This window comes from Callospermophilus lateralis, chromosome 11, assembly GCF_048772815.1.
Source record: "Callospermophilus lateralis isolate mCalLat2 chromosome 11, mCalLat2.hap1, whole genome shotgun sequence".
NCBI lineage: Eukaryota > Metazoa > Chordata > Mammalia > Rodentia > Sciuridae > Callospermophilus > Callospermophilus lateralis.
In genome coordinates, this window is record NC_135315.1 from 11,501,421 (window position 1) to 11,517,571 (window position 16,151).

General features: G+C 48.8%; 2 protein-coding genes across 7 annotated transcripts in view; one reads left to right on the top strand and one right to left on the bottom strand.

The window, feature by feature from the left end:
* Nucleotides 1-15,532, top strand: part of Wipi1 (WD repeat domain, phosphoinositide interacting 1) — a 35,610-nt gene extending 20,078 nt beyond the window's left edge. The window contains exons 9-13 of one of the 2 annotated variants that reach the window (XR_013092722.2): nt 3,192-3,356; nt 3,967-4,074; nt 4,736-4,854; nt 5,307-6,695; nt 8,208-15,532. Coding sequence is in view for 1 of the 2 variants with exons in the window: in XM_076871224.2 (XP_076727339.1) it covers nt 3,192-3,356; nt 3,967-4,074; nt 4,736-4,854; nt 5,307-5,407; nt 8,208-8,255 (541 nt within the window). In the remaining variant the exon portion in view is untranslated. The remainder of the gene's footprint in view (nt 1-3,191; nt 3,357-3,966; nt 4,075-4,735; nt 4,855-5,306; nt 6,696-8,207) is intronic. The other variant, XM_076871224.2, reaches the window with a different exon arrangement.
* The window catches only part of Arsg (arylsulfatase G), a 116,609-nt gene continuing 109,206 nt past the window's right edge, over nt 8,749-16,151 (bottom strand). For all 5 annotated transcript variants that reach the window (XM_077110591.1, XM_077110590.1, XM_077110592.1 and 2 more), the window contains one exon: nt 8,749-9,845. In XM_077110591.1, the coding sequence (XP_076966706.1) occupies nt 9,571-9,845 (275 nt within the window). In that variant the 3' untranslated portion in view covers nt 8,749-9,570. The remainder of the gene's footprint in view (nt 9,846-16,151) is intronic.

The window sequence follows — 16,151 nt, forward strand, 5'->3', positions numbered from 1 at the left end:
AGTGTTAATCAGGGGCACTATGAATATAACAACATCTAATATCTATTGCCACCACGTGAGTGCTTGGCAAACATTTCCAGTGTCCCTGAGTGACAGGAGGGGAGGGAGGGTTGACCATAAAGTCTCTGTCACAGTGGAGCCAGGGATGTATGTATCAGTTTCCTACTGCTGCTATAACAAATCAGCCCAATGTAATGGCTTCAAACAGCACACATTTGTTATCTCACAGTTTTGGAGATCAAAAGCCCAGAATGGCATGGCTGGATTCTCTGCTCAGGGTTTCTCAAGGGCAAAATGGAGCTGTCCTAATGCCAGCTGTGTTCTCGTCGGGATCTTCTAGGCTTCTTCTGAGCTCCTTCCTGTCACTAGCAAGAATGCAGGTGCTTGAGGAGGTGGCAGTGGGGCCTCCGCTTCCTTGCTGCCTGTCAGCAGGGAACTGCTCTCATCTCCAAGAGGCCACCGCTCCTTATGTAGCCTTCAGACCAGCAACAACGTGTCAGTTCCTTGTCATACCTTTGACTGGTCCCACTTGCCCTTCTGCCTTCTTTTTCTGCCACCCGTCAGAAAAAGTGCTCGGCTTTTAAGGGAACACACGTGTGAGACTAGAGCAAGCCCAGCTGGGCAGTCACCTGGGCCACATAGCAGAGCACAGCTCGGAGCTTATCTCATCCCCATCACAGGCTCCAGGGACCAGGGCGTGGATCTTGGGGCCCTTCCTAGGACTTCTGCCTGCCAGGGTGTGTGGGTGTTTGTTTACAGCTGTTGAGCACCTCCTGGTGCGTGACCCTGTTCGCTTCAGGAGCCCTCTGCACTGGGATGAGGTGGAGGATTCCCCTCTCTCAGGCACCGACCGTGTAGTATCACCTGGCACTGTCCTCCCCGCCCCGCATGCTCCAGAGCCGGATTCTGGCAGCACAGCACATGGCTCACGCCTTTCCTCAGGCTCAGGCACCTCATGTGGCTTGACACCTGTTTTTGGTGTCACTGTAGGGAACTGAAATGTGGAGTGTTGGTGATTTTTTTGCTCAGTTACACTCTGAGAGCGGGTGGCAGGGTCAGCAACAACGACCCGTGTACACCCGTGGAGAGCAGCTCACTCGGCCCCCCGCCCTCCCCTCTCGGCCCACAGTGTTTGTAGAAGGCAGCAGATAGGAGGTGTCAACTGAGCTTTCAGGGTCCTGCTTACAGCCAGCCTGTCTCGAGGAGATCCACAGCAGTCTTACTGCCCTTCACACCCCACAGGCTTCTGCGGAGCCCAGAGTGGCCAGTGAGCATCTGAGTGTAGACTCTGGGTGGGATCCACAGCTGTGCCAAGAGGAGCTTCTCTTCCGTGGTTGGAAGCACTCATCTAATTGGATAGAATGTCCACGAGAGAAAGCCCTTTTCTACCTCGTCAGACGAGGTGGTGCCAGCCACCTTCATGCATGTGTTAGCGTGCCGTGTGTGAGGCGATGCCTGGCCTCTGTCCCTCCCTCCAAAACTCCATGCCTGGGCACCAGCAGCCACGTTGCTGTGGTTTCCCATCTGCCTCTCCTCTGGGGAGAGCGGTGCTCCTGAAGCCTCTTCCCTGGTCACCTCACCCCACATCCGTGCTGGGGACACTCGGGCTGCCCGCTCCCATCCTCCCCAGAGCCCTCTACCCGTCCCTCTGGGGATGTATCCCAAAGCTTGGTTTGCCCTAGACCTCTTACTCCGCACACTCTCCCCAGAGGTTGTTTCTGCTTTCTAGACTTGTCTGTACTTTCCAGACAACTTTTGGACCTTAGCCCTGGTCTCTCCTGGAGCTTCCGCTCATCACCATTGCAGTCAGCTGGGCCCTAGAGGTCCCCGAGTGACCAAGCGCTCCCACATGCTGCTCCAGCCCTGTCTCCTGGGCCTGTGACTGGTGCTTAGGATAGGAAACTCACTGCCCTCTCCCAGCTCTCCCGCTTCTGTCGGTGACCACAGGTCACCAGGGGCAGAACCTTCCAGCCCTTCTGGATGCTCCCACAGCCTGTCCATGAAGTGTTGTGAGTGTCATGCCTCTTTAGTCCTGCCTCACTGGCTCCTGCCCTTCCTTGCCCATGTCTTTAATTTTGTTAACCATCTCATAACTGCACTTGTCACATGCCAAGCTGTACATGGCTCCCGTAGTCCTCCCAGCAAGCCTACCAGGAGGGGCTCTGAAACATGCAACAGGGGCTCCCACCTCTGCTCCTCTGTGACCCTGGAGGAGCTCCTGCCTGTACCATTGACGTGGCCCCACACAATTGCCCGTGTGGCTTTCTCTCTCTGCCCCTGTGCTGCGTCCCTGCTGTGCACACAGGGTCTGGTTGTTATTCCTCCTCATACATCCCAACCTGGAACTCGGGGCTCCAGGGCCATGAGCACAGGGTGTCTAGAGGGTCACTTTCAGTTGAGAACATGAAGGCCCAGACAGGTTCATCCAAAGACCACCTAGCCAGTTAGTAACCTGAGAAACAAGCCCTGCAGTGTCCATGTTCCACCAGGATCTGCTCCCACAGATGAGGGGGTCCCAGCAAGGGCTCCTGGGAGTGCGTGCGGTAGCCCTGGTCCTTGATTTGCCATCCACTGTGAGGAACACAGTGATGGAGGTGTCTCTCACCAATGGAGCAGTTACCCCTTTATCTGGTAGAGGCATCAGGATGAAGTTTCGGAGGCCAGAGGGGACCTACCAGGTCCCTATGAATTTTCTCGGCATTAAGAATGCTGGGTACCAGGTGGCCAGGGCCATACCCAGACGCTGCCCAAAGCTTCTCACCCGGAAGCTCTCTTCCCACTCAGTCTGGCTCGGGAGGTTTCACGCTGAGATCTGTGTGTTCTTCCCGGGGCCCTGCACAGGCTCCAGCTCATTTCTCAGGGCCCACATATCGATTCCATCTCATTCTCTCTCCTTGCCCTCTTTTGGAAATCTAGGAATCAGACTGATCATCTGATACACTCTTTTAATGTAAGCAAGCGGTAGCACTGGGAACCTCTTAACAGCTTTACAGTGGCTCTTCTGAAGGACAAACAGGTCCCTGATGCTGTTCTGTAATTGCCAGAATAATGTGTCTTGTGGGCAGAACACTGTGCTAAGGGACAGCTCCTGCCCGCTGTGGTAAGGGCAGCTAAGAACATGGGCATGCAGATGGCTGGACGGAGCCAGCACCTGCCGCCCCGTCCTACCCTTGCCTCTAATTGTTCCCCAGTCGCCCAGAAGAACCTTCCACCTGGAGTGGCTACATGGGAAAGATGTTCATGGCTGCTACCAACTACCTCCCCGCCCAGGTGTCGGACATGATGAATCAGGACAGGGCTTTTGCCACCGGACGCTTGAACTTCTCGGGGCAGAGGAATATCTGCACCCTCTCCACGTATGTACCGTGTACCCGCCCTACACAGACACACCTGTATCATGTACTTACCCAGTGCACACAACCCCCTGGGTATAATGACACTGTCTGGAAGACCATCCCTATTTTTGTGCAATTAGGTAAAAAGCCTCAAGTCCCACTGTCTAGATTCCAACCCCTAGGGGCTGACAGGTATCTTATTTAAGAAGTTTAGGGGAGTTGATTAAAGAAATGGCACATTTTTTAAACGTCATGAACCTAACCACCTAAGAAGGTGAGCGGACAGTACACTTCCCCGCTTTCTGTCACTGTCAAGGGCTGAGGTCCATGTGAGCGAGGGACGTGGCCGTTTGGGTATGCCAGGGTGCTCGCTGGCAGTAGCTTTCCACAGGATAATAGCGCCGACACACCTCGTTTTGCCTCATCCACACAATTATGTTCAAAGACCAGAAATAATCCTGCCAGTGGGCAATGAGCAGAAGGCTGAGGAATGGCCCGAGCCTGGACCTGGACCAGCAGGGCCAAGGATTGTTGGTGGCAGGAGAAGAGCATTGACGCTAGTCATCCGGGGAGGCTGACAGTTACCCACCCTGTTCCTGTTCTCAGAGTGTATGTGTCACTTGGCTCTTAGGATTCAGAAACTGCCAAGGCTGCTAGTCGCCTCCTCCAGTGGACACCTTTACATCTACAACCTGGACCCGCAGGATGGAGGAGAGTGTGTCCTAATCAAGACCCACAGGTAAAGACTGCAGCTTTCAGACGGTGTCCCCGAGCTGCTGCCGGAGAGCCGTCACTTCACTGGGAACAGTGACCAGCTTCAGTGCCCCTGCTTTCCTTCCCGGCTCACCAGCAGTTTCAGGGGCAACCCCGGGCAGGCACCTGCTCTGGGTCAAGCTCTCTGTGAGGTGTCTTCTGTGTGCTGTCCCCCCTGGACAGTGCCGGGATGGACGACACTCCAACTAGAAGGTCTCTCTGCTTGGCTCAGCCCCAGTGGGCATTCAGAAATGTCACAGCCCTGAATTGAAAAGTCCTCTGAACTTCTGTGACAAGTGCAAGCTGGCCTCATCTTGCTGTGGACAAGACACCTTGAGCTGTCACCACACCTTCCCCTCTGCCCCGTCTATGTTAGCTTGTCTCGTCTTGTTAGCCTGCCTGAGGGTGCCAGGAAGGACAGAGGGCCAATCTTTGCTTATTAAATATAAGGGAAGGGGGTCCCTTTGAACATAACTGACCCCTGGCACTTTCAGGCCCCTTGAGTTCACACTGACCCAGTAGCGTCCCGGCAGCTCTATAATTCACACCCAGTAGCCAGGCGCAGGCCTCTGTGCTCTTCCTTTGGAGGTGTCCTAGATTCGTGGTGATTTCTTTTATCCCCCCTCCCCCTTCATTGCTGCAAGTAGCTTGCTCGGCTCCGGATCCACAGAAGAGAACAAAGAAAACGACCTCAGACCTTCCTTACCTCAGACGTACGCAGCGACTGTAGCCAGGCCCAGCTCATCTTCCACCTCCACTGTGCCAGGTGAGTGGATGTGGGGCCCACCGGGAGCATCACCAACGGGGCCATCTTCTCCTCTCGGCCCTCTGGGGGTGGAGCGCTGTCCTGGAGTTGCGTGGTTGCGTGGTCCCTGGCAGGTGTGGCCTGTAACAGCCTTCACCCTGGGTCTGCGGCCTTCACAGGCTTCCCACGGGGCTCATTTTCTTAACCAGCAGCATTAACCCTTTGTGTCCTGGAGAACTCCAGAGATGCAGAGTTTCAGGCATTGGAGGTGGACGGGTAGGTGAGAGCCGCCCGCCTCTCAGAGGCTCAGAGACTAACCGTGGGGACTGACATCCATCTTGAGACATCCCTGCCATCGGAGGCAAAGACACCTCCCGGGTTTCCTGGTGGTCCTTTCCCCTGAGGTCCTGTTCCGGATCATGCGGTAAGAACTGACCCTGTAGCTTATTCCCTTTCTCACTCTTGGCTTCCAGGATATTCTGAGGACGGCGGGGCGCTCCGCGGAGAGGTCATTCCGGAACATGAGTTTGCCACGGGACCAGTGTGTCTTGATGATGAGCGTGAATTTCCCCCTGTGAGCACTAGGAACCCTTGAAAGAGCCGCTCTGTCTGTGCCAGAAGGAAGCTCTGTCTCTGAGAGGAGGCAGAGTCCCTTTCCTTGCTTTCTAGTCCCTAACAACTAATCCTCTCTAAAATCCTGAGGGCCGCAGAATGTCACTGTGTGTGCCTCGGACCAGCGGTTAGGTGTCATGCTCAACCTGACAGTGTTAGAATAACCAAGTACTAACCCAGGGTGTTGGGTGCTCACTACCTTCAGAGGCCTCCGCCCCTTTCCTCTGCTTCTATATGCTGACATCGCAGCTCACAAGGTAGGAACCTGTCTGTGGGAGACTCCCCTCTCCCTGGGCTGCCAGGGAGGCTTCTGCGGACCCTGCCTTTCTGCTGCTGGAGGTAGTGAGTTAACAGGGCCGGGCTGTGTTTGGGACTCTGAGCTGGCCACAGGGAGTGGAGCTGAAGCTGGGATGTGGGAGCTCACCTGAGCACCCTGCAGGGCTTCCCAGCACCTTGCTCCAGCTGTTCTGCCAGCGAGGCCCCCAGGGCTGGCTGAGCACGGGGCTTGGTTTCTTCCAACATCTGGGTCTGGAGAAAAGAGTCTCTCCTCCTGGGGGGAAGAGGGGTTCCCAGGGCCTCCTTGGCTGCTGCTGCTTCAACCTTCTGTGTGGAGCAACGCAGACCCTTCTCATAAGCCTCTGTTAGAAAACCCCCAAGAGAATCCCACCTGAAATCCTTTCAGACGGCAGCAGTGTTGGGCCAACTTGGAACCAGAGAGGATGCGAGGAGTGGCCATGTGGGCTGTGAGCAGCACCCATGGGCCTGGGTAGGGAGTGCCCTGTCCTGATCAGGGTTTTGTGTCAGGTGAGATCCATTTGTTAAAGACTGAGATGCAGGTCTGGCTTCTTTCTCCCCAAGATCCATGGGACAACTTAGTAAGCCTATTTGGCCAAAAAGAGACAGCTCATATGGGTCATTTGTGCACAACTGGGGGACATTTGTGACTTCCCACATTGGCTCTGTGAATTGCAGTTTGCAATTTACATTTCTGGCTTTTAATAGGCAGGTTGCCAAATATGTTGCCCGCCAGCAATATTTATGTTTTAGTGGCGGACAGGAGTGTGCTTAAAAATCCTAATTATAAATTTTGAAAACATCTGTTGGCTTCCTGCCTAAGAGTTGCTTCCTGAGCCTGTTGTTTTGCCTTTGAGTTCTCATGACGCCAACCAGCTCTAAAGGGAGTTTCTCTGTCTCAGGAATTGGTGGTTATTTATCTGAAGTTGTGCCTTCTGGGAACCAGAGCACTCCAGGTTAGACGCAGTGGGGACAAATGTGACCACCCTACTCCATCAACGTTTAGAGCATCCAAACACTCACTGGGTTCCATTTCAGTAATTTTGGTAAAAATCTGTGAGTACTAGATTACTAATTAGATTCTTAATTGTAATCAGAGCCAACCTTGCAGTCTCTTATATTAAGAGAATTAGGGTAATTAGGCTATTGGCAATTATGAGATAGTCTGTTACTACAGAAAACCTGTGTGAAATAACAGGTACCCTGTGTGCATTTGTTTGGGGTTAAAAATATATATATGAATCGGAGATGCTTACTTTAAAAACTGGTACTCAAACTTATCACCAGCCCGTTCACATATATGCTGCCAGGAAGCTAGGAACGAGCTCATTGTCCTGCCACCTTCTTAAGAACCAAGTGAGTGACAGTTGGCTTAAACTGCATCAAGAATCTTTAATGCAAGACAGATGCTTCCTGCCCGTGAGACTGCTGGTCACTGAGTCAGGTCCCAGGGAGTATCGGGCAGCCCTGCGTGCAGGCCAGGCATGAGACACTGTGGTGGCCACCAGAGCCCAGCTTGCCCCTGAGGCTGCAGGTAGATGGTAAGGGGGCCCAGTGCTCCCCCTGAGGCATGGGATCAGCAGCTGGCAGGCTTCTCTGTCTGGCCACAGGAGGACCAGGGGCGACCACTCCTGGCAGCTGCTCGACATGGAACACCTCAGTTATGCCCACAGGGGCAGCGATGTCCAACTAGAGATTCTAGAAACTGCCCCCTCTCTGCCTTAATCCTTGACAGGCCTGTGGCAAATATCTGTCTCTTTACTCATATTCCTAATAGCTTCTGGGACCCCAAAAGGGTCCTGGAGTCTCGGGTTGGTGAAAACCACGTCTTTTTCAGAGAGGATCCCAGGCTTGCCTGGGGAGTCCGCCTCAGGACTCCCTGGGCCTCAGCCTTAAGAACATGGGTTGTCACTAGTGATCTTTGCAAAATATACTGACGCAGCCCTACGTATCGTCAGTCTTCTCCTTGGGGTTTACTTTGCTCTGAGAACAGAGGAAGAAAAGTAAGTGGATCATTTCTGGCAGCTTAGGGAGAGGCTGTCTTCGGGAGGGTGAGCAACCTCTGTTTCAATAACAGGCCAATGATCAATTCTGTGCATTTTGGGAGACAGTCTTAACCCTGTGAGCAAGAGTAAGTAAGGCAATTGGGACTGAGGGTGTCTACTGACTTCTATAATGAGTTAGCAGTCTGTGTTTACAAGATGAGCCTTTTGTTAAAGTACACACATGCACGTGCGCACACATTTTACACATAGGTAGCATTTCAGAATCTGTGCCGTCCTCGCCTGCACCTACATAGGACATGGTGTGCGAGTGAGGGTCAAACTGTAGTTCAGGTGGAAAAGCTCCTCAGTGCCCAGCCTCCTCTGCCAGCCCCCATGGCACAGCCTGCCATGCGGGTGACCAGCCTTCCTGCCCACCAGCCTTTTCCTGGGAAGAGTAAGGCCGTTCTGTTTTGATTTTGGTAGATAATCTTGTGCCGTGGAAGTCAGAAGGGCAAAACGAAGCAGTCCTGACGAGTTGTGCACCTCAGAAATCAGGATACCCCCTGTCAGGTGGTTTTGGAGAGAACAAGGAAGGTGGAAGAATGGAGTGCGATTGTGTGAGCAGAAAGGGGACAGTCCTGAGTGCTGCACTGCCTAAGCCACAGGACGCGGCTAACGCCTCACCATGCCCCTTGGCCCTGGCTGCCTGTGGGCATGGGGGACCCTGTATCCATACCACGCTGTTTAAAATACCTTCAAACCACAGTGTAAATGTTAGCTAACCATATTGGTATATAACCGGAATTTTATATGAAAAAGGGCATCCTTTTTAAATGTATGCTGTGTAAAAAAAATGTATGTATAGGAAAATCTCTTTGAATTGTATTTCTTGTATATTAAATCCATGTAGAGAGAAACTATTTTAGCCAGGCAAAGTATTTTTTGCAGTGATTGGAATAAATCATTTATTACCTTCAAGTCCCATTTAGGACACTAATAATAAAATCACGGCAATGCATTTTTGAGTTTTCTTAAACTTTATTTCTTGGGAGCTTCAGGGTTCAGGAAGAAGTCTTGACACTACACTCACTTGACCTTTAAAAGGGGGAAAGGAGGAAGAGGTCACGGGCTTAGCCCTGGACTCTCTGAGACCTGGAAAGGGACCTGACTTCATCTGGTCCAGCTCCCTCGCTGCTCCTGGCATCCCCTGGGAGCCTGCCAGAAGTGTGAGCGCTTAGGCGCCTCCACACCTTCGGAGCCAGAGTCTGCATTTTTACAGGATCCCAGGTGATTTGTATGCCTATTACAGATGGAAGAGCTGGGGTGTAGGTCAGTGATAGAGCACTTGCCCGGCATGCATGAGGCCCTAGGTTCAATCCCCAACAACATAAAAGAAAAATAAAGATGGGGACGGTCTGCACATACTGGTTGGTACCAGTCTATGCTAATGTGAAGAGGAAACTAAAGGACACCAGGTATCTGCTCTGTGTCAGGTGACACATGATGCATTTTCATAAACTGTTTTACTTAACCTTCGAAATCACCTTGCAAGTGAGGTTAACTGCCCAAGGTCAAAACCTGGGGCTGGAACCTGTGCCTGACTCTGAAGCCGGTGAGCGTTCCATTGCACCACACTCACCGCCCCAGACCCAGCTCCGCTCAGGGGCATCCCTCAGGACAGCACGGAAAAGGGACAGTACGCAAAGCAGAGTTGCCAAGTGGTGGTCCCCAGACAAAATTCCGAGACTTGTTTTTATAGCCTAGGTTGGCAAAGAGGGTAAAGAAGTTTGAAAGCGAACCTGCCCGTCTGATTTCCAGCCATCCCTCCAGTGGAAAAACTGGCCGGTTACGTGCTTTGGCAGCGGCAGGCGATTTGGTAGGGATTACAACAGGGAATCACTGAAGGATCCTGTGTGTAATCGGCTCTGGAGATGTTGTCATTGGCAATGTCTTGAAGGACGTCTGCGAGAACCTTCCTGACCTTGGGCAGCACGGCCTGGTACTCGGCACCCGCTCTCTGTAGAGGCTCCCCTTCTGCAGCGTCTTCTTGGAGATCGAAAATAAGAGGAGGATCTTGCTGCTGCTCAGGACCGACGCTTCCGTCACAAGCTCTGGCTCCACCTAGGGAAGGATGAGCACATGCACCTCATCAGACTCACCCTGGCTCTGTGCTGTCAAGAGGAGACCTGGGATTGATCACAGATGAGACATACCAGCACTTGGCACCCAGATAACTGTTCTCCCTATCAGAGAAACCGCCATGAGAATCTCTTCCCCCTTCCAGTGACGATCCTGTCATTTACAATGATCTGGAACATCTCCTCGGAGCCAGGAGAACAGTCCTTCGAACATCTTTCATCTCTGCCCTTTCAGGGCAAATCGAGTCCTTTGAAAACTGATTTCTTGAATACCAACTGGTGAATTAGATGGAAGGGAAGATGAGTAAATTTGCTTTGGGTTGAAGATGAAATTCTTACATGGATTAGAATCTGGGGCTGCTAACTCCGTCCCAAAAGAGGGGTGACAAGAACGTTAGGAGGGACAGCCACATCCTCGGCTCTTAATGATTCTGATGATGTCCCTCCCTCTGTCTCTGTAAAAGGGAGTTAAGGTATCTGGCAGAAATAAACATAATTGAATAAATAAAGGTAAGTAGGAGAGAAGTTCAAAAATATAGTCTGGCAGAGCACGGTGGCACACACCTATAAACCCTGCAGCTCAGGAGGCTGAGGGTGGAGGTTCGCAAGTGCAAAGCCAGCCTCAGCAACTCAGCCAGGCCCTAAGCAACTTAGCAAGACCCTGTCTCAAAATTTAATTAATTAATTAATTAATTAAAAGGGCTGGGGATGTGGATCAGTGGTAAAAATGCTCCTGGGTTAAATCTCCAGTACCACCCTACTCCCCAATATATATACACACACACATAAATATGCATATATATACATATATATTTACACACATACACATATATATATTTATATAAATAAATATCTGCCTCTGAGCATCTTAGTGCCCAAACATTATCAGTCTTTGGAAATTAAAATTTCCCAAAGAAATCATTAATTTCTTAGGAAAAGCTGAGCTTTTTCTGGCCTTTGGGTCTGAGAAATCTTCTAGTGGCCCTCCTCTAGGGGACCCTGCACCCCAGACTGCCCTATTCACATCATTTTTTTTTTTTTTTTTGGTACTGAGAATTGAACCCAGAGGTGCTTAACCACTGAGCCACATCCCACGCCCTTTTCATATTTTATTTAGAGGCAGGGCCTTGATAACTTGCGTAGGCTGGCTTGGAACTCACAATCCTCCTGCCTCAGCATCCTGAGCCTCTGAGATTACAGGCGTGCGCCCTGCACCCAGCTGCCCAGTTACATTCTTAACAAAAAATATGACTGTGTGATTAGGATGGTTCTTCTGTGGCTTGTGGCTTGGAGACCAGAGCATGAAGCTCAAGGGCAATTCAGCAGAAGTGAATCTAAAGGGCCAGGCCGTGCTACCTGAGGATGCAGTTTCTGATCTAATCAGACCAGAAATAAAATTTGAAACATTGAGAAGAATCAGTAGAGTGCATAGCCTTGGGGTGGCCCTCCATGAGTGGTTTCCCTCCTGCCATCAAGATACAGGTTGTTATAGAGAGCAGGGGTCACCACGCCTGCCATAGTTTGGAGCATCGACTGTATTCTTCATAACCAGTAAGGGGCACATGGGGTGACATGAGCTTTGACAATCAAGCAAAAGTTGGGACTGCCTTTTCTTGTAAAAATCAAATAATTCCATTGAGGAAATAATATCTGTCTAGAACCACCTCCTTCTAGATAACAATAGTAAATTCTAGGCAATATACTAAAAAGAAAAATTTTTAGACAATAGAAAATAACCACAACAGGCAGAAACTGGAAGAGATCCAACCCTTGGAAGAAGGAAGCCACGCTGGTTTGGATCTGTTTCAGTTTTTTCCAGGGGACACTTCCTAGTCTGTAGCCTGAAGCTGGTAGCAACAGAGACCAAAGCTGGGGCCTGTCTGGCTTGAGGTGTCAGAGTTAGGACCACCACAGAAGACGGATATTGGTGGTGGGAGAATCCTGGGGAGGAGCAGCCACAGAGGAGAAGCTTCCAAATCTAATATAAACTCCTTCGAATCCCTGGCTGACCCCTGACCTGCACAGGCCCAGGACAGAGATTCCAACAACAGCCAGGAGACCAAAATAGCTCAGGAGGCGCTCCGCTGCCACCTGCTATGGAGGAGACAGGCTGCACAGCAGGGTTCCGTTAACTTAGAGAAGCCTGAGGAAGGGCTCCTGAGTCCCACCAAAGTCCCAAACAGTTGAGGCTAGGAGTAGAGGTGACACCCTAAGACCAGCCTCCGCAACTCAAGGGAACCTGCTGGTGGGCTGCCGGTGAGAACAAAGAACACTCAAGACGGAAAGCAGGATGTCCTCAGTCCACCTTCACCACAGCCAGTTGATGATTTTCAGAAACCACTGCCTAGAGCACTGCCGCTTCCACTCTGGCACATAAGCAATTTGGAAACCACCGCTCTCGTCCTAACACGTAAACAGCTGAACCGACTGAAAAATCCACAACTCTGCTGGATCTGAGAAGTGAGGTCACCGGGCAAGACCACTGTCCCCCAAATGGAAAGACAGATGGACAGAATCACCAACTTATCAGAGCAGAGAACTCTGGGGAACCAGAGTAGGAAAACCCAAACTCTAACTGACCAATTACTGGAGACTCTGTGTAAGACAAATCTAGGAAAACCCCAGGGGTGGGGGGCCCAGTTATTGAAGACTCTTACGCTGCTTCTTCTTCTTCTTTTTTTTTTTTTTTTTGGCAGTACTGGGAATGGAACCCAGGGCCTCTCCCAGTGAGCCACACCCCCAGCCTCGTCTCCCACACTTTTGTGAGTTGTACCTCTAGGAGCTCAACCAGGTTCTCACAGTAAATATTACAGAAAAGCCGGACGCAATGACACATGCCTGTAATCCCAGCAGCTTGGGAGGCTGAGGCAGGAGGATCGCGAGTTCAAAGCCAGCCTCAGCAACTTAGTGAGGCACTAAACAACTCAGTGAGACTCTGTCTCTAAATAAAATACAAAATAGGGCTGGAATGTGGCTCAGTGGTTGAGTGCCCCTGAGTTCAATCCCCAGTACCAAGATACACACACACACACACACACGCGCACACATACACACACACACGCGCACACACATATATAAAAGAAAAATCCCCTCATGCTTCCAGAAGAGGGAGAAGAAAAGCAACAATTTTTAAATACACCAGAGCATTCTATTCATCTTAACATAGCCTGCACTCAGGAAAAACTATTTCCCCAGTGCCTACATTATTGAATTTTTTTTAAGAGCCTAACCAACTAAGGGAAGGGAAATAACTCAACTCTCCATTCCACCTGAGAGGGGCAGGGGAAGGCTACGTGGCACTTGTGAAAATCATAGTCGGAGGCACGGGCTCTCCAAAAGACTGGGCCCTAATCACAGAAGTAGGGACACTTCCTCTTTCCCCGCTTCTTAACCACCATGGTACTAAATGTACATTCACCAAGGTTTCTTTTATCTGGTACATTAGTTCAGTTATCAAGGAAAAAAATCACTGCTCAGCCTGGTGGCATATATCTATACTCCCAGCTATTTGGAAAGCCAAGGCAGGAAGACAGAAAACTGGAGGTCAGCTTTGGCAACTTAGTAAGACCCTATCTGGGGGTCTGCCACTGGAGATTGAGCCCAGGGGTACTTAGCCATTGAGCCACATTCCCAGCCCATTTTATTTTTTATTTTGAGATAGAGTTCTCACTAAGTTGCTTAGGGCTATGGTGAGTTGCAGAGGCTGACTTCAAACTTGCAATCCTCCTGCCTCAGCCTCCAAAGCTGCTGGGATTGTGGGCATGCAGCACCATGCCCGGTTCAAATATTTTTAAAAAGGGAAGAGGATATAACTCAGTGGTAGAGTATTTGCCTTGCATATGTGATCCTGCAGTACCAGGATCATGAAGCAAACATCAAAACCTGAGTCAGATAAGGCAGTGTGGTTGGAATTATCAGACTGGGAATTTAAAATAATTGACTAATGTGCAAAAGGCTCGAATAAAGTAGACAGCCCACAGAAACAGGTAATGTAAGCAGGGAGATGGAAATTCTAAGAAAGAATAAAAACTAAAAGTTAATGATCAAAATGTTCTAGCAGAAATGCAGAATACTTTTGATGCGCTCATGAGTAGACTGGCTATAATGAAGGAAAGAATCTCTGAGTTGGGGAATGTTTCAATAGAAACTCCCAAAACCGAAAAGCAAAGCAAATAAAAAGCTAAAAGCAGAACAAGATACCCAAGCACTGTGGAAACACTACAAAGAGTGTAACATTCACATAATGGGATACCAGAAGAGAGAAGGCAAACAAAGGAACAAAGGAAACATTTGAAGCAATAATGACTGAGAATTTCCTCAAACTAATGTCAGACACCAGCCACGGATCCGGGAAAGTCGGAGATATCAGGCAGTTTTTTTTTAATTTTTATTAATACATGCACATGATAAAACAGTATAATTTGATCAATTTCAGCTTTAAAAGGAAAAAAATATACCTAGTGTATAATATTCAAATTGCAGGACTGAGGTGTAGCTCGGTGGTAGAGCACTTGCTTATCATTCTTGAGCCTCTGCATTTGATCCCCCAGCAGCACAGGAGGAAAAATTATTTTAAATTAAAAAAAAAAAAAGGAAAAAAATCTTGAAAGAGGTTGGGGTAGGGATCAAGGAAAAGAACTACACTTAATAAAAATTACAAAACTTTCACCTTCTCAGAAACCACGTAAGAAAGAAGAGTATGAAAGAAAATATTTAAAGTTATAACAGAAGAAAACTACTAACCTAGAAATCTGCACCCCACAAAATTCTTTCAAAAGTAAAAGAAAAATTAAAGAATTTTCCTCAGGCAAACAAAAATTAAGAAAGGGTTTTGCTGGTAGACCTGTCTTAAAAGCAATATCATGAGAAGTTCTACAGAATGACAGAAAATTATGTAAGTCAGAAACTAGTATCTACATAAACTCGCAGCACTGGAGTAGCAGTAAGTGAAGGTAAAATTAAAAACTTCTGTTTTCCTTCTTGATGTTTCTTCAAAGTTATAAGATCAACCATGTATTTGCTCATGTTTGCTTAGGTATGCACATTTGCTTATGCTTAAGTGAAATGAAGGACAGCGTTGCTACAAGGAACGGGGGGAAGGAACTGGGATTTTTTTTTTATTATACAGGACTTGCATTACCTTTGAAGTGGTGTAATGTTGTTTGAAAGTGGACCTGAACTAGTTACAACTGTATATTACAAACTTTAGGGTAACCGTTAAGAAAGCCTTTTTTAAAGTATGACTGCCATAGTGAGAAAGGAAAGCAGATGGAATCAGTAAAAATACTCTTATGACCACAAAAGGCAGAAATGGAGTGGAATATAAGAATTGGCAAAAAGAACAGGGCAACAAATAAACAGCAACAAATACTAACAGTATTAATATAACTATCAAAAATCACTTTGTTTCATTTGCAGGTAAAGTGATTTTTTTTTAAAAAAATATTTTTTTAGTTGTAGATGGACACAAAATATTTTATTTATTTTTTAATGTGGTGCTGAGAATTGAACCCAGTGCCTCCCACACCTAAGGCAAGCACTCAACCACTGAGCCACAACCCCAGCCCCAAAGTGATTTTGATACAGTTTTATTAATATCTTCTGTATTTGTTACATAATGGAGGAGCAGGGGACAAGTGGAGGAACTTTGGATTGGACAAAGGGGGGGCAGAAGAGGGGAGGAGGAACGGGGGAGTAGGTAAGACGGTGGAGTGAGAGGGGCATCATTTCCCTAGGTACATGTATGATTGCATGAATGGTGTGACTCTACTTTGTATACAACCAGAGAAGTGAAAACTTGTGCTCCATTTGTGTACAGTGAATCAAAGAGCACTCAGATGTCCTGTGTAACTGATTAGAACAAATAAAAATAAATAAATAAATTTTTTAAAAATCGCCTTAAACATTGATGGTCTTGACGCATCAATTAAAAGGCAGAGGTTGTCAGAATGGATCAAAATATAAACTCAAATGCATGTTGTCTATGGGAAACCTGCTTTGAATAGAAAGACACATGGGTGAATAGTTAACGGTTGTGGGAAGATGCATCATGCTAACACTAATCAAAAGAAAGCAGGAATAGCTGTGTTGATTCAGGGAAAGAAGAGTTCCGAGTGAGAAGAGTGTCAGGGATGAAGAGGAGCATCACATAAGGGTAAAGAGGTCAGTTCCCCGAGAAGACGAACAACCCTTACTGTGCAGAGCATCGAGATCCATGAGGCAGAAACTGATAAAACCACAAAGGAAAACTAGATGGGCCCACTGTTATAGCAGGAGACTTCAATATCCC